The sequence below is a fragment of the Dendropsophus ebraccatus genome, chromosome 1 (assembly GCF_027789765.1).
Source record: "Dendropsophus ebraccatus isolate aDenEbr1 chromosome 1, aDenEbr1.pat, whole genome shotgun sequence".
NCBI lineage: Eukaryota > Metazoa > Chordata > Amphibia > Anura > Hylidae > Dendropsophus > Dendropsophus ebraccatus.
In genome coordinates, this window is record NC_091454.1 from 229,206,515 (window position 1) to 229,227,301 (window position 20,787).

At 50.9% G+C, this 20,787-nt stretch overlaps 1 protein-coding gene across 3 annotated transcripts in view; it reads right to left on the reverse strand.

The window, feature by feature from the left end:
• Positions 1 to 20,787, reverse strand: part of CAMTA2 (calmodulin binding transcription activator 2) — an 85,941-nt gene that overhangs the window by 45,961 nt on the left and 19,193 nt on the right. For all 3 annotated transcript variants that reach the window (XM_069949778.1, XM_069949774.1, XM_069949785.1), the window contains exons 7-11: positions 14,870 to 15,023; positions 9,535 to 9,675; positions 8,183 to 9,441; positions 7,035 to 7,161; positions 6,821 to 6,955 (exon numbers count right to left, since the gene is read on the reverse strand). In XM_069949778.1, coding sequence (XP_069805879.1) covers positions 6,821 to 6,955; positions 7,035 to 7,161; positions 8,183 to 9,441; positions 9,535 to 9,675; positions 14,870 to 15,023 — 1,816 coding nt within the window. The remainder of the gene's footprint in view (positions 1 to 6,820; positions 6,956 to 7,034; positions 7,162 to 8,182; positions 9,442 to 9,534; positions 9,676 to 14,869; positions 15,024 to 20,787) is intronic.

Consider the following 20,787-nt stretch of genomic DNA (forward strand, 5'->3'; position numbering starts at 1 on the left):
AGCATCAGATACCCCAGGACAACAATGATCGTCAGAAACTCCAGGACAACAATGAACATCAGATACCACAGGACAACAATGAGCATCAGATACCCCAGGACAACAAAAAGCATCAGATACCCCAGGACAACAAAAAGCATCAGATACCCCAGGACAACAATGAGCATCAGATACCCCAGGACAACAATGAGCATCAGATACCCCAGGACAACAATGAGCATCAGATACCCCAGGACAACAATGAGCATCAGATACCACAGGACAACAATGAGCATCAGATACCCCAGGACAACAATGAGCATCAGATACCCCAGGACAACAATGATCGTCAGAAACTCTAGGACAACAATGAGTATCAGATACCCCAGGACAACAATGAGTATCAGATACCCCAGGACAACAATGAGCATCAGATACCCCAGGACCACAATGAGCATCAGACACCCCAGGACAACAATGAGCATCAGATACCCCGAGACAACAATGAGCATCAGATACCCCAGGACAACAATGAGCATCAGATACCCCAGGACAACAATGAGCATCAGATACCCCAGGACAACAATGAGCATCAGACACCCCAGGACAACAATGATCGTCAGAAACTCCAGGACAATAATGAGCATCAGATACCCCAGGACAACAATGAGCATCAGATACCCCAGGACAACAATGAGCATCAGACACCCCAGGACAACAATGATCGTCAGAAACTCCAGGACAACAATGAGCATCAGATACCCCAGGACAACAATGAGCATCAGAATCAGATACCCCAGGACAACAAAAAGCATCAGATACCCCAGGACAACAATGAGCATCAGATACCCCAGGACAACAATAAGTGCTAGATACGGCTGGGGAAAACAATAAGCACCAGATACCCTGAGACAACAACAAGCGCCATATACGGCCGGGACAACAATCAGCGCCGATACCCCAGGACAACAATGAGCATCATATATCCCAGAAAAAAATATGAGCATCAGATATCCTGGGACAACAACAAGCTTCGGATATGTCTGGTACAACAATGAGCGCCAGATACCCCGGGACAACAATGAGTGCCAGATACCCCGGGACAACAATGAGCGCCAGATACCCCGGGACAACAATGAGCGCCAGATACCCCGGGACAACAATGAGCGCCAGATACCCCGGGACAACAATGAGCGCCAGATACCCCGGGACAACAATGAGCATCGGATACCCCTGGACAACAACAAGCTTAAAGCGGTATTCCCCCCAAGAGCAAAAAAAAATGTAATGCTTCCAAACCTAGCTGGCCTTACTCACCACACCCCCTGAGTATTTTGAGCCGTCTCCCGTCTTTCTAGCTGTTGCCGTTCCTGAGTTAAAAGTTTTTTAAAAGATGGTCTATTATCAAGATACAAAACTACATTTCCCATCATGCATTGCTTATGTCTGATGATGATAGTGTAGCAGAGCTGAGACTGTGTGACTGTGTAGCAGAGCTGAGACTGTGTGACTGTGTAGCAGAGCTGAGACTGTGAGACTGTGTAGCAGAGCTGAGACTGTGTGACTGTGTAGCAGAGCTGAGACTGTGAGACTGTGTAGCAGAGCTGAGACTGTGTGACTGTGTAGCAGAGCTGAGACTGTGTAGCAGAGCTGAGACTGTGTGACTGTGTAGCAGAGCTGAGACTGTGTGACTGTGTAGCAGAGCGGAGACTGTGTGACTGTGTAGCAGAGCGGAGACTGTGTGACTGTGTAGCAGAGCGGAGACTGTGTGACTGTGTAGCAGAGCTGAGACTGTGTGACTGTGTAGCAGAGCTGAGACTGTGTGACTGTGTAGCAGAGCTGAGACTGTGTAGCAGAGCTGAGACTGTGTGACTGTGTAGCAGAGCTGAGACTGTGTGACTGTGTAGCAGAGCTGAGACTGTGTGACTGTGTAGCAGAGCTGAGACTGTGTGACTGTGTAGCAGAGCTGAGATTGTGTGACTGTGTAGCAGAGCTGAGACTGTGTAGCAGAGCTGAGACTGTGTAGCAGAGCTGAGACTGTGTAGCAGAGCTGAGACTGTGTAGCAGAGCTGAGACTGTGTGACTGTGTAGCAGAGCTGAGACTGTGTGACTGTGTAGCAGAGCTGAGACTGTGTGACTATGTAGCAGAGCTGAGACTGTGTGACTATGTAGCAGAGCTGAGACTGTGTGACTGTGTAGCAGAGCTGAGACTGTGTGACTGTGTAGCAGAGCTGAGACTGTGAGACTGTGTAGCAGAGCTGAGAATGTGTAGAAGAGCTGAGAATGTGTGACCGTGTAGCAGAGCTGAGACTGTGTGACCGTGTAGCAGAGCTGACTGTGTGACTGTGTAGCAGAGCTGAGAATGTGTGACTGTGTAGCAGAGCTGAGAATGTGTGACTGTGTAGCAGAGCTGAGAATGTGTAGCAGAGCTGAGAATGTGTGACTGTGTAGCAGAGCTGAGAATGTGTGACTGTGTAGCAGAGCTGAGACTGTGTGACTGTGTAGCAGAGCTGAGACTGTGTGACTGTAGCAGAGCTGAGACTGTGTGATTGTGTAGCAGAGCTGAGACTGTCTGACTGTGTAGCAGAGCTGAGAATGTGACTGTGTAGCAGAGCTGAGAATGTGTGACTGTGTAGCAGAGCTGAGAATGTGTGACTGTGTAGCAGAGCTGAGACTGCGTGACTGTGTAGCAGAGCTGAGAATGCGTGACTGTGTAGCAGAGCTGAGACTGCGTGACTGTGTAGCAGAGATGAGAATGTGTGACTGTGTAGCAGAGATGAGAATGTGTGACTGTGTAGCAGAGATGAGAATGTGTGACTGTGTAGCAGAGCTGAGAATGTGTGACTTTGTAGCAGAGCTGAGACTGTGACTGTGTAGTAGAGCTGAGACTGTGTGACTGTGTAGTAGAGCTGAGACTGTGTGACTGTGTAGCAGAGCTGAGACTGTGTAACTGTGTAGCAGAGCTGAGACTGTGTGACTGTGTAGCAGAGCTGAGACTGTGTGAATGTGTAGTAGAGCTGAGACTGTGTGACTGTGTAGCAGAGCTGAGACTGTGTGAATGTGTAGTAGAGCTGAGACTGTGTGACTGTGTAGCAGAGCTGAGACTGTGTGACTGTGTAGCAGAGCTGAGAATGTGTGACTGTGTAGCAGAGCTGAGACGTGAGATGGTGTAGCATGCACGGGTGAGCTGGGGGTGGGGGAAGGGTGTGCTGGGGGGCCGCGAGTGAAAAGGAGGGGGGATTTGGGAGGGGCCACGGTGAGTGCCCGGTGGGTGACCAATCTGTGCACACTATAACAGGGGGGGGGGCGGAATAGGTTGGGGGTGCCGGAGTGCCACGGGTGAGTGGAGGGTGACTGGGGTGTCGCAAATGAGCACAACCGAGGCACCAGGGGGCGCTGCTGCGAGTGACCCGCGGGGATGTCACCGGTAAGCGCCGCTGTGAGTCGGGGGAACAATCAAATGGTGAGCTGTACTTGCTGGGGCTGGGGGGGCACACGCTGCGGGGTGGCTGCTGTTAGAGAAGGAGACAGTGACAGCTGCACTGATCACTGTCTCCCTCTCTAACAGCAGCAGAGCCGCGGGTGAGAGGGAAGGGGGGTTTCGGTGGTGACGCGGGTGAGCACCCGGTGGGTGACTGATCTGTGCGCAACCATCAGCAGGGGGGAGGGGGGGGGGGAGCCGATAAGCGCCACCGCAAGTGACTCGCAGGAGTGCTGCGGGTGACGGAGGGTGCCGCAATTGTGCCCAGCGGAGGGGTGCCGCCGGTTAGCGCTGCCACGAGTGACCCACGGGGGTGACGGGGGATGCCGCGAATGAGCTCGGCCGAGGCACCGGGGGATGCCGCTGGTAAGCTCCGCCGCTAGTGAGGGGGCACAGTGAGGGTGAGCTCTGGGGCTGGGGGGGGGGCACACGGTGTGGGTGACTGGGGTGGCTGCTGTTAGAGAGGGAGACAGTGACAGCTCCCTCTCTAACAGCAGCTGTCACTGTCTCAGTGTCCTCTTTCACTTCAGATTGGCTGGGTTAGAAGCCTAAACCATGAGGACATGTGATGCCGTCTCGGAGGGTCGGGGCCAGGAGCAGGGAGTGTGTCGGGTTGGATTGAGAGCTGATGATTCTGTGTGTTCCATGGGGCTGATCGTACCTAGATAACAGCAAAACTCTGCAGAATCCGTAATACATTGATATTGGAAAGATGAAAAGCTACGGGTGGGCAACGTATTAATGCAAAAATAATTTTGGGGGGAATACCCCTTTAAGATATGGCCGGGACAACAGTAAGCGCCAGATACCCTGGGACAACAAGTGCCAGAAACCCCAAGACAACAATGAGCGCCAGATACCCCAGGACAACAATGAGCGCCAGATACCCCAGGACAACAATGAGCGCCAGAAACCCCAAGACAACAATGAGCGCCAGATACCCCAGGACAACAATGAGCGCCAGATACCCCAGGACAACAATAAGCGCCAGAAACCCCAAGACAACAATGAGCGCCAGATACCCCAGGACAACAATGAGCGCCAGATACCCCGGGACAACAATGAGCGCCAGATACCCCGGGACAACAATGAGCGCCAGATACCCCAGGACAACAATGAGCGCCAGATACCCCAGGACAACAATGAGCGCCAGATACCCCAGGACAACAATGAGCGCCAGAAACCCCAAGACAACAATGAGCGCCAGATACCCCAGGACAACAATGAGCGCCAGATACCCCAGGACAACAATGAGCGCCAGATACCCCAGGACAACAATGAGCGCCAGATACCCCAGGACAACAATAAGCGCCAGAAACCCCAAGACAACAATGAGCGCCAGATACCCCAGGACAACAATGAGCGCCAGATACCCCAGGACAACAATGAGCGCCAGATACCCCAGGACAACAATGAGCGCCAGATACCCCAGGACAACAATGAGCGCCAGATACCTCAGGACAACAATGTGCACCGGATACCCCAGGACAACAATGAGCGCCAGATACCCCAGGACAACAATGTGCGCCGGATACCCCAGGACAACAATGAGCGCCAGATACCCCAGGACAACAATGTGCGCCGGATAACCCAGGACAACAATGAGTGCCAGATACCCCAGGACAACAATGAGCGCCAGATACCCCAGGACAACAATAAGCGCCAGAAACCCCAAGACAACAATGAGCGCCAGATACCCCAGGACAACAATGAGCGCCAGATACCCCAGGACAACAATGAGCGCCAGATACCCCAGGACAACAATGAGCGCCAGATACCCCAGGACAACAATGAGCGCCAGATACCCCAGGACAACAATGAGCGCCAGATACCCCAGGACAACAATGAGCGCCAGATACCTCAGGACAACAATGTGCGCCGGATACCCCAGGACAACAATGAGCGCCAGATACCCCAGGACAACAATGTGCGCCGGATACCCCAGGACAACAATGAGCGCCAGATACCCCAGGACAACAATGAGCGCCAGATACCCCAGGACAACAATGAGTGCCAGATACCCCAAGACAAGAGTAAGCGGCGGACATCCAAGGACAACAATAAGCACAAGATATGGCAAGGACAACAATGAGCACCAGATACAGAAAAGACAACAATGAGCACCGGATATGTGAACCCAGCGCAGACAACATTATAAACTGGTAAGTTACAATACAGCGACTGTACAGGCCCCAAGATGATTACTGTGCCCCAACCCTGGCACTACAAACCTAACCCAAATATACACCCCAAATCTGAGGAGGTGGATACACCCTGTGTCTTAAGAACCCCATAACCTGGTATCTGATCTGAGGAGGTGGATACACCCTGTGTCTTAAGACTCCCACAACATGGTATCTGATCTGAGGAGGTGGATACATTCTCTCTCTCAGCACCTCCTCCCCCCAGTATCTGCTTTGAGGAGGTGGATACACCCTGGGTATCAGGAACCCCATACCCTGGTATCTGATCTGAGGAGGTGGCTACAACCTATGTCTCAGGAATCCCAATACCCCGGTATCTGATCTGAGGTGGTGGATACATTCTGTGTCTCAGCACCTCCTCCTCCCAGTATCTGCTCTGAGGAGGTGGATACACCCTGTGTCTCAAGACTCCCACAACATGGTATCTCATATGAGGAGGTGGATACACCCTGTGTCTCAGTACCCCCTTACCCCGGTATCTGATCTGAGATGATGAATACAACCTGGTCTCAAAACCCGCAATACTCCGGTATCTGACCTGAGGTGGTGGATACACCCTGTGTCTCAGCACCCCCTCACCTCGGTATCTAACCTGAGGTGGTGGATACATTCTGTGTCTCAGCACCCCCTCACCTCGGTATCTAACCTGAGGTGGTGGATACACCCTGTGTCTCAGCACCCCCTCACCTCGGTATCTAACCTGAGGTGGTGGATACATTCTGTGTCTCAGCACCCCCTCACCTCGGTATCTAACCTGAGGTGGTGGATACATTCTGTGTCTCAGCACCCCCTCATCCCAGTATCTGACCAGAGGTGGTGGATACATTCTGTGTCTCAGCACCTCCTCATCCCAGTATCTGACCAGAGGTGGTGGATACATCCCGTGTCTCAGGACCCCTCACCTTGGTATCTAATTTGAGGAGGTACATACATTCTGTGTCTTAGGACTCTCCTAACCCCTTAGCCGTTCCATTTTCTTGTCCCTAGAGGGCAGTACTATAAGTGTCAGGTGAACGGTTATAGCAGCTGATGTACTGACTACTCCTGTGAATAAGTCCTGTGTGGTTGTCACTTGTCTCTCCCTCTCGGGCAGCTCATACGCCCTCTCGATGCATAGAGAAGTCACAGAATATACGTTTATATACCATCCACTTACCATCCAGTGACAGCCAGTCGAGCTGGGTGCTGGGCAGCGACAGAAAGTTTCTTGCTCGATACTCAAAGATGACGGAGTGAGAGATGATCTGCTGGTGCTGGATGACCTGCAGGGTTACCAGGCCGGCCTCATGCGCTGCAGAAACATGAAGCAGGTGGTGAGTAATGGCGCATGCTACAGACCTGACATACACAGTCCGGGGGTCTAGGCTCACCTGGGCAGTAGCATCTCAGCACTCCAGACTGGATGAGTGAGGCTGGCACCGTCACATGATCAAACACACACGAGTAGGAATCGGTGTTCTCCACCCACGGGCCGGTGATCAGGATCTTCACTCCACCCTGGGTAAAAGAGAGAGAGAGTGAAGAAGCCTCAGCGGAGAGAAGGGGCAGTCACCCCTGTACTGGTGTCCTGGTACACGGACAGAGGGCACATACACAGGTGTCACATATCCCATCCAAGAACAATAAGAGCTTGTTCTGGGGCAGGGACCTCTCCCTATTTGTCACTGTCCTGGGGGAGCAGGGCCAGGCTTCTGCTTGATGTCCCTCCAAGAAGATGGCGCAGCCCCAGGGGCCTCCCACAGCTTCTCCTGTCCATCACCAGCTGCAGCCCTGTATATAAATAATACTGACCCCATCCCCACCTCTCTCTCTATCCACCTAATACAACCTAGGAGGATGAGCACAATACCCTCCCGTCACATGACGCAGCACACAGGACAAGAATCCAGGACTGTACTATAGCCCCCTCTGCAGGTGTGACAGCAGTACTGCACCCAACAGAAATACATGAAACCATCTTAAAGGGGTACAGAGGGGAAAAAATATTTCATATAAACGGTGGTCAGAAAGTTATACAAATGTGTAATATACTTCTACTTAAGAATCTCCAGTCTTCCAGTACTTATCAGCTGCTGTATGTCCTGCAGGAAGTGGTGTATTCTCTCCAGACACAGTGCTCTTTGTTGCCACCTCTGTCCATGTCAGGAACTGTCCAGAGCAGGAGAGGTTTTCTTTGGGGATTTGCTGCTGCTCTGGACAGTTCCTGACATGGACAGAGGTGGCGGCAGAGAGCACTGTGTCAGATTGGAGAGAATACACCACTTCATGCAGGACATACAGCAGCTGATAAGTACTGGAAGACTGTAGAGTTTTAAATAGAAATAAACTTACAATATATTTAGCTGTCTAAAACCTGTTGATTTGAAAGATTTTTTTTCTCACTGGAGTACTGAATATCCAGGAATCCCTGCGATTTCATCAATGACATCACTGAGGCCGACACCAAGTGCCTGATCACAGAGGTGACGAGTGGATATCCCGCAGCCTTACAGTGCCATCTCTGGGCTGAACCCCTTACCTCTGGGTAGGACCATTCCGGAGAGAAGTCTGTGATCCCGACAAGTGCTGTGGCCCCGTCCCCCGGCTCGGGGAAGGCGTCTGCAATGGTGGACGCGCTTCCGTTCACCGGCTGCATCAGATCTTGCTGTGCTTGTCCGTACATGGTCTGGACCGGTGAAGACGTGGTCTGGGGTTCTCCGAACTGTTCGTAGCCTCCAGGGGCGGCCTCCTCAGTCATCAGGTCAGAGATGAGATCCGGAAACTGACTGTCGAAGGAGATATTAAAGTTTTCAGCGGAGAGCTCCATGTGGACGCTGGAGGCCCCGGACGATGAGCTCAGGTCATTCTGGATGATGGAGTACAGGTCGCTCATATGGCTGCCTGGGGGCTCGGCCTCCTCCTGAGTCTCTCTTGAGGAGACCACATCACCGTTCACCTCATCACTGGAGCTGACCTGCCCTTCCCTGGTGTCCTCCATCTCCACCTCCGAGCCGCCTCGGTGGCTGGCCTCCTCCTTCACCGTTTCCTCCTCCTCCATTCTCGTCTTCTCCACGTTGGCCAACTCATCCTTCACGCTCGGCGTCAGCTTGTCTTCTTCTATGTAGCCTCCCACCTGACAGCCCAGGTCTACCATCCCTCCGTCAGACAACTCGGTCTTGAACTCATCTGTCTTGGCCGCCCCTCCGTAAGTCTGTCCTTCCTTAGGGCTATTAAGGAAGGAGTCGGGGTCAAATGCCCCACTGCTGCCCCCCCCGGGGGTAGATTCCATTGCTACCTCCAAGCTGTGTGAGGACGAGAGCAGGAGTCCCTCCACCGGAGAAGGTAGCAAGGAGATGCCCACCGGGACTGTGGTGGCCTGGCTGGCAGTGTCCCCTGGCATAAGGTGTTGGCTGGGGGTCAGTGTTAAAGGTTTCTCTGCAATGCCAGTCATCACCAGAACGGCGCTGATCCCTGGTACACCGGGCGTGGTTGTGATGGTGACTCCGGCCAGCTCGCGGTCTCCATAGAAGCCGTTGGTGAGTGTGAGTGGTGGGGAGGTCTGGGTGGTGTCTGGAAGGTCTGAGAAGGAATGTGAGGAGCCGGGGTCACTCCCTGAAGACGTCTTGCTTCCCTTTTGGCCCAGCCTCCGCTCCTTTCCCTGGTCGGGCTCGGCTGAGGATGAGGAGATGTTCTGGACCTCCGTGAGGGCCGGGAATGGGCACAGGCGGGGCTCCACTTTAGGAGAGATGATTCGGTGCTTGGTGCTGGTGCACTTATGGGGGACGCTGCCAGCGGAGCCTGAGGGAAACAACAAAAACCAGAATCAGAGACTTGTAAGATGTAATGATGTGGCCGACCCCCAGGGGGCACTGTACAGCCAGCAGGACTCACCCAGGTTGGTGGAGCACAGGCAGGTGTGGGTACGGGGCGGAGGCTTGGCCTGGTGGGTCTCCAATGTCTGCTGCACCAGCTGCTCAATGGAGAATTCACTGGTGCCGTTCCCGTTACTGCACGACCACTTAATGCCATGAACTGCAGAGACAAAGACAAATTGGCGGAGCCTGAGCCCAGGGTACCGAGGTACAACCCAAATATATAGCATCACCTGTAACATTATTACAGTGATCACCTCCTGACACCCTTTATATACTGATATCCCTGTATATACTGATCCCACCTGTGTATTACAGAACCCCCTGTATATACTGATCCCTCCTGTGTATTACACATCCCTCAGTATATACTGATGCCTCCTGTGTATTACACATCCCCCTGTATATACTGATCCCCCTGTATATAGTGATCCCCTGTATATACTGATCCCTCTGTATATAGTGATCCCCTGTATATACTGATCCCCCTGTATATACTGATACCCCTGTATATACTGATCCCACCTGTGTATTACACATCCCCCTGTATATACTGATCCCCCTGTATATACTGATCCCCCTGTATATACTGATCCCTCCTGTGTATTACACATCCCCCTGTATATACTGATCCCCCTGTATATACTGATTCCGCTGTATATACTGATTCCACCTGCGTATTACACATCCCCTATATATACTGATCCCTCTGTATATACTGATCCCCCTGTATATACTGATCCCCCTGTATATACTGATCCCACCTGTGTATTACAGAACCCCCTGTATATACTGATCCCTCCTGTGTATTACACATCCCTCAGTATATACTGATGCCTCCTGTGTATTACACATCCCCCTGTATATACTGATCCCCCTGTATATAGTGATCCCCTGTATATACTGATCCCCCTGTATATAGTGATCCCCTGTATATACTGATTCCGCTGTATATACTGATTCTACCTGCGTATTACACATCCCCTATATATACTGATCCCTCTGTATATACTGATCCCCCTGTATATACTGATCCCCCTGTATATACTGATCCCCCTGTATATACTGATCCCCCTACATATACTGATCCCCCTGCATATACTGATCCCCCTGCATATACTGATCCCCCTGCATATACTGATCCCCCTACATATACTGATCCCCCTGCATATACTGATCCCCCTGTATATACTGATCCCCCTGCATATACTGATCCCCCTGTATATAGGGGAGACCTCTCTTACACATCCCCCTGTATATACTGATCCCCCTGCATATACTGATCCCCCTGCATATACTGATCCTCCTGTATATACTGATCCCCCTGTATATACTGATCCCCCTGTATATACTGATCCCCCTGTATATAGTGATCCCCTGTATATACTGATTCCGCTGTATATACTGATCCCACCTGTGTATTACACATCACCCTGTATATCCTGATTCCGCTGTATATACTGATTTCCCTGTGTATACTGATCCCCCTGTGTATACTGATCCCCCTGTATATACTGATCCCCCTGTATATACTGATCCCTCCTGTGTATTACACATCCCCCTGTATTACACATCCCCCTATATATACTGATCCCCCCTGTGTATTACACATCCCTCTGTATATACTGATCCCCCTGTATATACTGATCCCCCTGTATATACTGATCCCTCCTGTGTATTACACATCCCCCTGTATTACACATCCCCCTGTATATACTGATCCCCGTGTATTACACATCCCCCTGTATATACTGATCCCCCTGCATATACTGATCCCCCTGTATTACACATCCCCCTGTATATACTGATCCCACCTGCGTATTACACATTCCACTATATATACTGATCCGCCTGTATATACTGATCCCTCCTGTGTATACTCATCCCCCTGTGTATACTGATCCCCTGTATATAGTGATCCCCTGTATATACTGATTCCGCTGTATATACTGATCCCACCTGTGTATTACACATCCCCCTATATATACTGATCCCCCTGTGTATTACACATCACCCTGTATATACTGATCACCCTGTATATAGTGATCCCCTGTATATATTGATTCCGCTGTATATATTGATTCCGCTGTATATACTGATCCCCCTGTATATACTGATCCCTCCTGTGTATTACATATCCCCCTGTATATATTGATCCCCCTGTGTATTACACATCCCCCTGTATATACTGATCCCCCTGTGTATTACACATCCCCCTGTATATACTGATCCCCCTGTGTATTACACATCCCCCTGCATATACTGATCCCTCCTGTGTAAACTGATCCCCCTGTATATACTTATCCCCCTGCATATACTGATCCCCCTGCATATACTGATCCCCCTGCATATACTGATCCCCCTGCATATACTGATCCCCCTGTATATACTGATCCCCCTGTATATAGGGGTGACCTCTCTTACACATCCCCCTGTATATACTGATCCCCCTGCATATAGGGGCCACCTCTCTTACACATCCCCCTGTATATACTGATCCCCCCTGTGTATTACACATCACCCTGTATATACTGATTCCGCTGTATATACTGATCCCCCTGTGTATACTGATCCCCTTGTGTATACTGATCCCCCTGTATATACTGATCCCTCCTGTGTATTACACATCCCCCTGTATTACACATCCCCCTTTATATACTGATCCCCCTGTATATACTGATCCCCCCTGTGTATTACACATCCCCCTGTATATACTGATCCCCCTGTATATACTGATCCCCCTGTATATACTGATCCCCCTGTATATACTGATCCCTCCTGTGTATTACACATCCCCCTGTATATACTGATCCCCCTGTATATACTGATCCCCCTGTATTACACATCCCCCTGTATATACTGATCCCCCTGCATATACTGATCCCCCTGCATATACTGATCCCCCTGTATATACTGATCCCCCTGTATATACTGATCCCCCTGTATATACTGATCCCACCTGCGTATTACACATTCTACTATATATACTGATCCGCCTGTATATACTGATCCCTCCTGTGTATACTGATCCCCTGAATATAGTGATCCCCTGTATATACTGATTCCGCTGTATATACTGATCCCACCTGTGTATTACACATCCCCCTATATATACTGATACCCCTGTATATACTGATCCCCCTGTATATACTGATCCCCTGTATATACTGATCCCCCTGTATATTACACATCACCCTGTATATACTGATCACCCTGTATATAGTGATCCCCTGTATATATTGATTCCGCTGTATATATTGATTCCGCTGTATATACTGATCCCCCTGTGTATACTGATCCCCCTGTATATACTGATCCCCCTGTATATACTGATCCCTCCTGTGTATTACATATCCCCCTGTATATACTGATCCCCCTGTGTATTACACATCCCCCGGTATATACTGATCCCCTGTATATACTGATCCCTCCTGTGTAAACTGATCGCCCTGGATATACTGATCGCCCTGTATATAGTGATCCCCCTGCATATACTGATCCCTCTGTATATACTGATCCCCCTGCATATACTGATCCCCCTGTATATACTGATCCCCCTGTATATACTGATCCCCCTGTATATTACACATCACCCTGTATATACTGATCACCCTGTATATAGTGATCCCCTGTATATATTGATTCCGCTGTATATATTGATTCCGCTGTATATACTGATCCCCCTGTGTATACTGATCCCCCTGTATATACTGATCCCCCTGTATATACTGATCCCTCCTGTGTATTACATATCCCCCTGTATATACTGATCCCCCTGTGTATTACACATCCCCCGGTATATACTGATCCCCTGTATATACTGATCCCTCCTGTGTAAACTGATCGCCCTGGATATACTGATCGCCCTGTATATAGTGATCCCCCTGCATATACTGATCCCCCTGTATATACTGATCCCTCTGTATATACTGATCCCCCTGCATATACTGATCCCCCTGTATATACTGATCCCTCTGTATATACTGATCCCCCTGCATATACTGATCCCCCAGTATATACTGATCCCCCTGTATATACTGATCCCCCTGTATATAGGGGCGACCTCTCTTACACATCCCCCTGTATATACTGATCCCCCTGCATATACTGATCCCCCTGTATATAGGGGCGACCTCTCTTACACATCCCCCTGTATATACTGATCCCCCTGCATATACTGATCCCCCTGTATATACTGATCCCCCTGTATATAGGGGCGACCTCTCTTACACATCCCCCTGTATATACTGATCCCCCTGCATATACTGATCCCCCTGCATATACTGATCCCCCTGTATATACTGATCCCCCTGCATATACTGATCCCCCTGCATATACTGATCCCCCTGTATATACTGATCCCCCTGTATATAGGGGCGACCTCTCTTACACATCCCCCTGTATATACTGATCCCCCTGCATATACTGATCCCCCTGTATATACTGATCCCCCTGTATATAGGGGCGACCTCTCTTACACATCCCCCTGTATATACTGATCCCCCTGCATATACTGATCCCCCTGCATATACTGATCCCCCTGTATATACTGATCCCCCTGCATATACTGATCCCCCTGCATATACTGATCCCCCTGCATATACTGATCCCCCTGTATATAGGGGCGACCTCTCTTACACATCCCCCTGTATATACTGATCCCCCTGTATATACTGATCCCCCTGTATATAGGGGTGACCTCTCTTACACATCCCCCTGTATATACTGATCCCCCTGCATATACTGATCCCCCTGTATATACTGATCCCCCTGCATATAGGGGCGACCTTTCTTACACATCCCCCTGTATATACTGATCCCCCTGCATATAGGGGCGACCTCTCTTACACATCCCCCTGTATATACTGATCCCCCTGCATATACTGATCCCCCTGTATATACTGATCCCCCTGCATACAGGGGCGACCTCTCTTACACATCCCCCTGTATATACTGATCCCCCTGCATATAGGGGCGACCTCTCTTACACATCCCCCTGTATATACTGATCCCCCTGCATATAGGGGCGACCTCTCTTACACATCCCCCTGTATATACTGATCCCCCTGCATATAGGGGCGACCTCTCTTACACATCCCCCTGTATATACTGATCCCCCTGCATATACTGATCCCCCTGTATATACTGATCCCCCTGCATACAGGGGCGACCTCTCTTACACATCCCCCTGTATATACTGATCCCCCTGCATATATTGATCCCCCTGCATATAGTGGCGACCTCTCTTACACATCCGCCTGTATATACTGATCCCCCTGTATATAGGGGCGACCTCTCTTACACATCCCCCTGTATATACTGATCCCCCTGCATATAGGGGCGACCTCTCTTACACATAGGCTTTAGTTGGCTGATCAGCTCCTCCTTGCTCCACTTCATCCATTCCTTGCGGTCACTGCTGGTGGAGCAGAGGATGGGGCCGCAGATCTTGCCGCAGTCCTCGATGGCCGGCACATTCAGGTAGTGGACCAGGACGATATCCGGGTTCTGTCAAGCACAAGAGATGGAGGATATAAGGCGAGTGGCTCAGAGCTGCTCTACAGCGCCCCCCCCCCCCCCCCCGCCCGTCCGTCTGTCGGACCTCTCTATGTAGTTACATAGCATACAGCAACGGCACACGTCATATATCAGTATGTATATTTAGGAACAACTACCAGGTAGAAATGATCGGCACATAGCAGGACACCCTTATAGGGGAGAGATTCTGCAAGTGGGGACCACACACTATTTCTTCCTTTTCATCCCTTCTGGCTGTGTTTTGGGGATTTTTTTGGTCACTTTTGCATTTTATCATTGCTCTCACCCATAACCGAGGTAACATGAGACGGTAACATGAGCCACACACAAGTGGCTCAGGTAGTGCAGCTCATCCAGGCACATCAATGTGAGCTGTGGTAAGAAGGTTTGCTGTGTCTGTCAGCGTAGTGTCCAGAGGGTGGAGACGCTACCAGGAGACAGGCCAGTACACCAGGAGACAGGCCAGTACACCAGGAGACAGGCCAGTACACCAGGAGACGTGGAGAAGGACCAGTAGGAGCACTGCAGAATGACCTCCAGCAGCCACAAATGTGCATGTGTCTGCAACCAACCGTTAGAAACCGGCTCCAAGAGGACGGTATGAGGGCCCGACGACCACAGATGGGGGTTGTGCTCACAGGCCAACTCTGGGCAGGACGCTTGGTATTTATCTTGGATTAAAAGCAGCTATCTGAAGGTACAAGTGGTTTGGGGGGGTTAGATTGTGGGTACAGAGTCACTTTAATGCAGGACAATGGTAGACCTCATGTGCATGGAAAGTGTCAGCAGTTCCTGCAAGATGGAGCCAGTGAAGCTATGGATTGGCCGCCCATTTCCCCGACCATCGGCCACTGCATCCGGACCATTGTAGGGAGGTCATACAGCCACCTCATCAGGAGCATACCCGGGCCTTGTAGGGAGGTCATACAGCCACCGCATCAGGAGCATGCCCGGGCCTTGTAGGGAGGAAATACACGTCATCAGGAGCATGCCCGGGCCTTGTAGGGAGGTCATACAGACACCTCATCAGGAGCATGCCCGGGCCTTGTAGGGAGGTCATACAGCCACCTCATCAGGAGCATGCCCGGGCCTTGTAGGGAGGTCATACAGACTCCTCATCAGGAGCATGGCCGGGCCTTGTAGGGAGGTCATACAGCCACCTCATTAGGAGCATGCCCGGGCCTTGTAGGGAGGTCATACAGACACCTCATCAGGAGCATGCCCGGGCCTTGTAGGGAGGTCATACAGACTCCTCATCAGGAGCATGGCCGGGCCTTGTAGGGAGGTCATACAGACACCTCATCAGGAGCATGCCCAGGCCTTGTAGGGAGGTCATACAGACACCTCATCAGGAGCATGGCCGGGCCTTGTAGGGGGGTCATACAGACACCTCATCAGGAGCATGCCCGGGCCTTGTAGGGAGGTCATACAGACACCTCATCAGGAGCATGCCCGGGCCTTGTAGGGAGGTCATACAGACTCCTCATCAGGAGCATGGCCGGGCCTTGTAGGGAGGTCATACAGACACCTCATTAGGAGCATGCCCGGGCCTTGTAGGGAGGTCATACAGACACCTCATCAGGAGCATGCCCGGGCCTTGTAGGGAGGTCATACACCTCATCAGGAGCATGCCCGGGCCTTGTAGGGAGGTCATATACACACCTCATCAGGAGCATGCCCGGGCCTTGTAGGAAGGTCATACAGACACCTCATCAGGAGCATGCCCGGGCCTTGTAAGGAGGTCATACAGACACCTCATCAGGAGCATGCCCGGGCCTTGTAGGTAGGTCATACAGCCACCTCATCAGGAGCATGCCCGGGCCTTGTAGGGAGGTCATACAGACTCCTCATCAGGAGCATGGCCGGGCCTTGTAGGGAGGTCATACAGCCACCTCATTAGGAGCATGCCCGGGCCTTGTAGGGAGGTCATACAGACACCTCATCAGGAGCATGCCCGGGCCTTGTAGGGAGGTCATACAGACTCCTCATCAGGAGCATGGCCGGGCCTTGTAGGGAGGTCATACAGACACCTCATCAGGAGCATGCCCAGGCCTTGTAGGGAGGTCATACAGACACCTCATCAGGAGCATGGCCAGGCCTTGTAGGGAGGTCATACAGACACCTCATCAGGAGCATGCCCGGGCCTTGTAGGGAGGTCATACACCTCATCAGGTATGCAAAAGAACACTGCAGAGACACCATCACATGTCTCGACGTCAGTGAACTAGTCAGACCTTCCCTCCGGGAAGGAACAACCAAGCCAAAGCGTTCTCCAGTCAAGGAAACCACCTCAGCAAGGTATCCATCCACAGACAGCTGTTTCGGGGTTTTTGCCCTTCATCAGTGTGGAGTAGGTTTCTGGCTAGTGGGAGCAATGACTAGTATGTGCATGCAAAAGGACGCTGGATCAACCAAAACACCGCAGAGACACCATCATGTGTCTCAACGTCAGTGTATTCTAGAACATTGCCCCCGGAGGGAAGGTCTGGCTAGTTCACTGACGTCGAGACATGTGATGGTGTCTCTGCAGTGTTCTTTTGCATATTCGATTTCCCAGGGGGCAATGTTCTAGAATACACTGACGTTGAGACACGTGATGGTGTCTCTGCGGTGTTTTGGTTGATCTCCCTGAGGTCAACCAGCGTCCTTTTGCATGCACATACTAGTCATTGCTCCCACTAGCCAGAAACCTACTCCACACTGATGAGGGGCAAAAACCCCGAAACAGCTGTCTGTGGATGGATACCTTGCTGAGGTGGATTCCTTGACTGGAGAACGCTTTGGCTTGGTTGTTCCTTCCCGGAGGGAAGGTCTGGCTAGTTCACTGACGTCGAGACATGTGATGGTGTCTCTGCAGTGTTCTTTTGCATATTCGATTTCCCAGGGGGCAATGTTCTAGAATACACTGACGTTGAGACACGTGATGGTGTCTCTGCGGTGTTTTGGTTGATCTCCCTGAGGTCAACCAGCGTCCTTTTGCATACACCTCATCAGGAGCATGCCCGGGCCTTGTAGGGAGGTCATACAGACGCCTCATCAGGAGCATGCCCGGGCCTTGTAGGGAGGTCATACAGACACCTCATCAGGAGCATGCCCGGGCCTTGTAGGGAGGTCATACAGACACCTCATCAGGAGCATGCCCGGGCCTTGTAGGGAGGTCATACAGACACCGCATCAGGAGCATGCCTGGGCCTTGTAGGGAGATCATACACCTCATCAGGAGCATGCCCGGGCCTTGTAGGGAGATCATACACCTCATCAGGAGCATGCCCGGGCCTTGTAGGGAGGTCATACAGCCCCCTCATCAGGAGCATGCCCGGGCCTTGTAGGGAGGTCATACACCTCATCAGGAGCATGCCCGGGCCTTGTAGGGAGGTCATACACCTCATCAGGAGAATGCCTGGGCCTTGTAGGGAGGTCATACACCTCATCAGGAGCATGCCCGGGCCTTGTAGGGAGGTCATACAGACACCTCATCAGGAGCATGCCCGGGCCTTGTAGGGAGGTCATACAGACACCTCATCAGGAGCATGCCCGGGCCTTGTAGAGATATCATACCGACACCTCATCAGTAGCATGCCCGGGCCTTGTAGGGAGGTCATACACCTCATCAGGAGCATGCCCGGGCCTTGTAGGGAGGTCATACACCTCATCAGGAGCATGCCCGGGCCTTGTAGGGAGGTCATACAGCCACCTCATCAGGAGCATGTCCGGGCCTTGTAGGGGGGTCATACAGACACCTCATCAGGAGCATGCCTGGGCCTTGTAGGGAGGTCATACACCTCATCAGGAGTATGCCCGGGCCTTGTAGGGAGGTCATACAGCCACCTCATCAGGAGCATGCCCGGGCCTTGTAGGGAGGTCATACACCTCATCAGGAGCATGCCCGGGCCTTGTAGGGAGGTCATACAGACACCTCATCAGGAGCATGCCCGGCCTTGTAGGGAGGTCATACACCTCATCAGGAGCATGCCCGGGCCTTGTAGGGAGGTCATACAGACACCTCATCAGGAGCATGCCCGGGCCTTGTATTGGGTAATACATGGGATTCCCAGGGATGATGGGTGTGGGATGTTGGTGTCAGCACATTCAGCTTTGTACAGAACAGAGTATCACTGAGAAGATTTTATTCCCTCACATCTAGGAGGGGTATTTTATATATATACACACACTACCGTTCAAAAGTTTGGGGTCACCCAGACAATTTAGTGTTTTCCATGTAGTCACACTTCTTCACCACAATACGTTGTGAAATGAATAGAAAATAGAGACAAGACATTGACAAGGTTAGAAATACTGATTTGTATGTGAAATAACATTGTTCTTCCATCACACTTTGCTTCCGTCCCAGAATCCTCCTTTTGCAGCAATTCCAGCATTGCACACCTTTGGCATTCTAGCTATTAATCTGTTGAGGTAAGCTGGAGAAATTGCCCCCCAACCTTCTAGAAGCAGCTCCCACAAGTTGGATTGGTTGGATGGGCCCTTCTGGCGTACCATACGGTCCAGCTGCTCCCACAATGGGGTGGTGATCTGGTGACTGCGCTGGCCACTCCATTCCCTATGATAGAATACCAGCTGCTGCTTCTGCTGGAAATAGTTCTTGCACAATTTGGAGGTGTTTAGGGTCATTGTCCTGTTGTAGGATGAAATTGGCTCCAACCAAGCGCTGCCCACTGGGTATGGCATGGCGGTGCAGAGTGATAGCCTTCCTTATTCACAATCCCTTTTACCCTGTACAAATCTCCCACCTTACCAGCACCAACCCCAGACCATCACATGACCTCCACCATGTATAACAGATGGCGTCAGGCATTCTTCCAGCATCTTCTCATTTCTTCTGCGTCTCACAAACCTTCTTCTTTGTCATCCAAACACCTCAAACTTGGATTCATCCGTCCACAACACTTTTTTCCAGTCTTCCTCTGTCCAATGTCTGTGTTCTTTTGCCAATCTTAATCTTTTTCTTTTATTGGCCAGTCTCAGATATGGCTTTTTCTTTGCCCCTCTGCCCTGAAGCCCAAAATCCTGCAGCCGCCTCTTCCCTGTAGATGGTGACACTGGTGTTTTGCGGGTACTATTTGATGAAGATGCCAGTTGGGGACCTGTGAGACGTCTGTTTCTCAAACTAGAGACTCTTACGTGCTTATCTTCTTGCTTAGTTGTGCAACGCGGCCTCCCACTTCTTTTTCTACTCTGGTTAGAGCCTGTTTTTGCTGTCCACTGAAGGGAGTAGTACACACCGTTGTAGGAAATCTTCAATTTCTTAGCAATTTCTCGCATGGAATAGCCTTCATTTCTAAGAACAAGAATAGACTGTCGAGTTTCAGATGAAAGTTCTCTTTTTCTGGCCACTTTGAGCGTTTAATTTACCCCACAAATGTGATGCTCCAGAAACACAATCTGCTCAAAGGAAGGTCAGTTTTGTAGCTTCTGTAACGAGCTAGACTGTTTTCAGATGTGTGAACATGATTGCACAAGGGTTTTCTAATCATCAATTAGCCTTCTGAGCCAATGAGCAAACACATTGGACCATTAGAAGACTGGAGTGATAGTTGCTGGAAATGGGCCTCTATACACCTATGTAGATATTGCACCAAAAACCAGACATTTGCAGCTGGAATAGTCATTTACCACATTAGCAATGTATAGAGTGGATTTGTTTAAAGTTAGGACTAGTTTAAAGTTATCTTCATTGAAAAGTACAGTGCTTTTCCTTCAAAAATAAGGACAT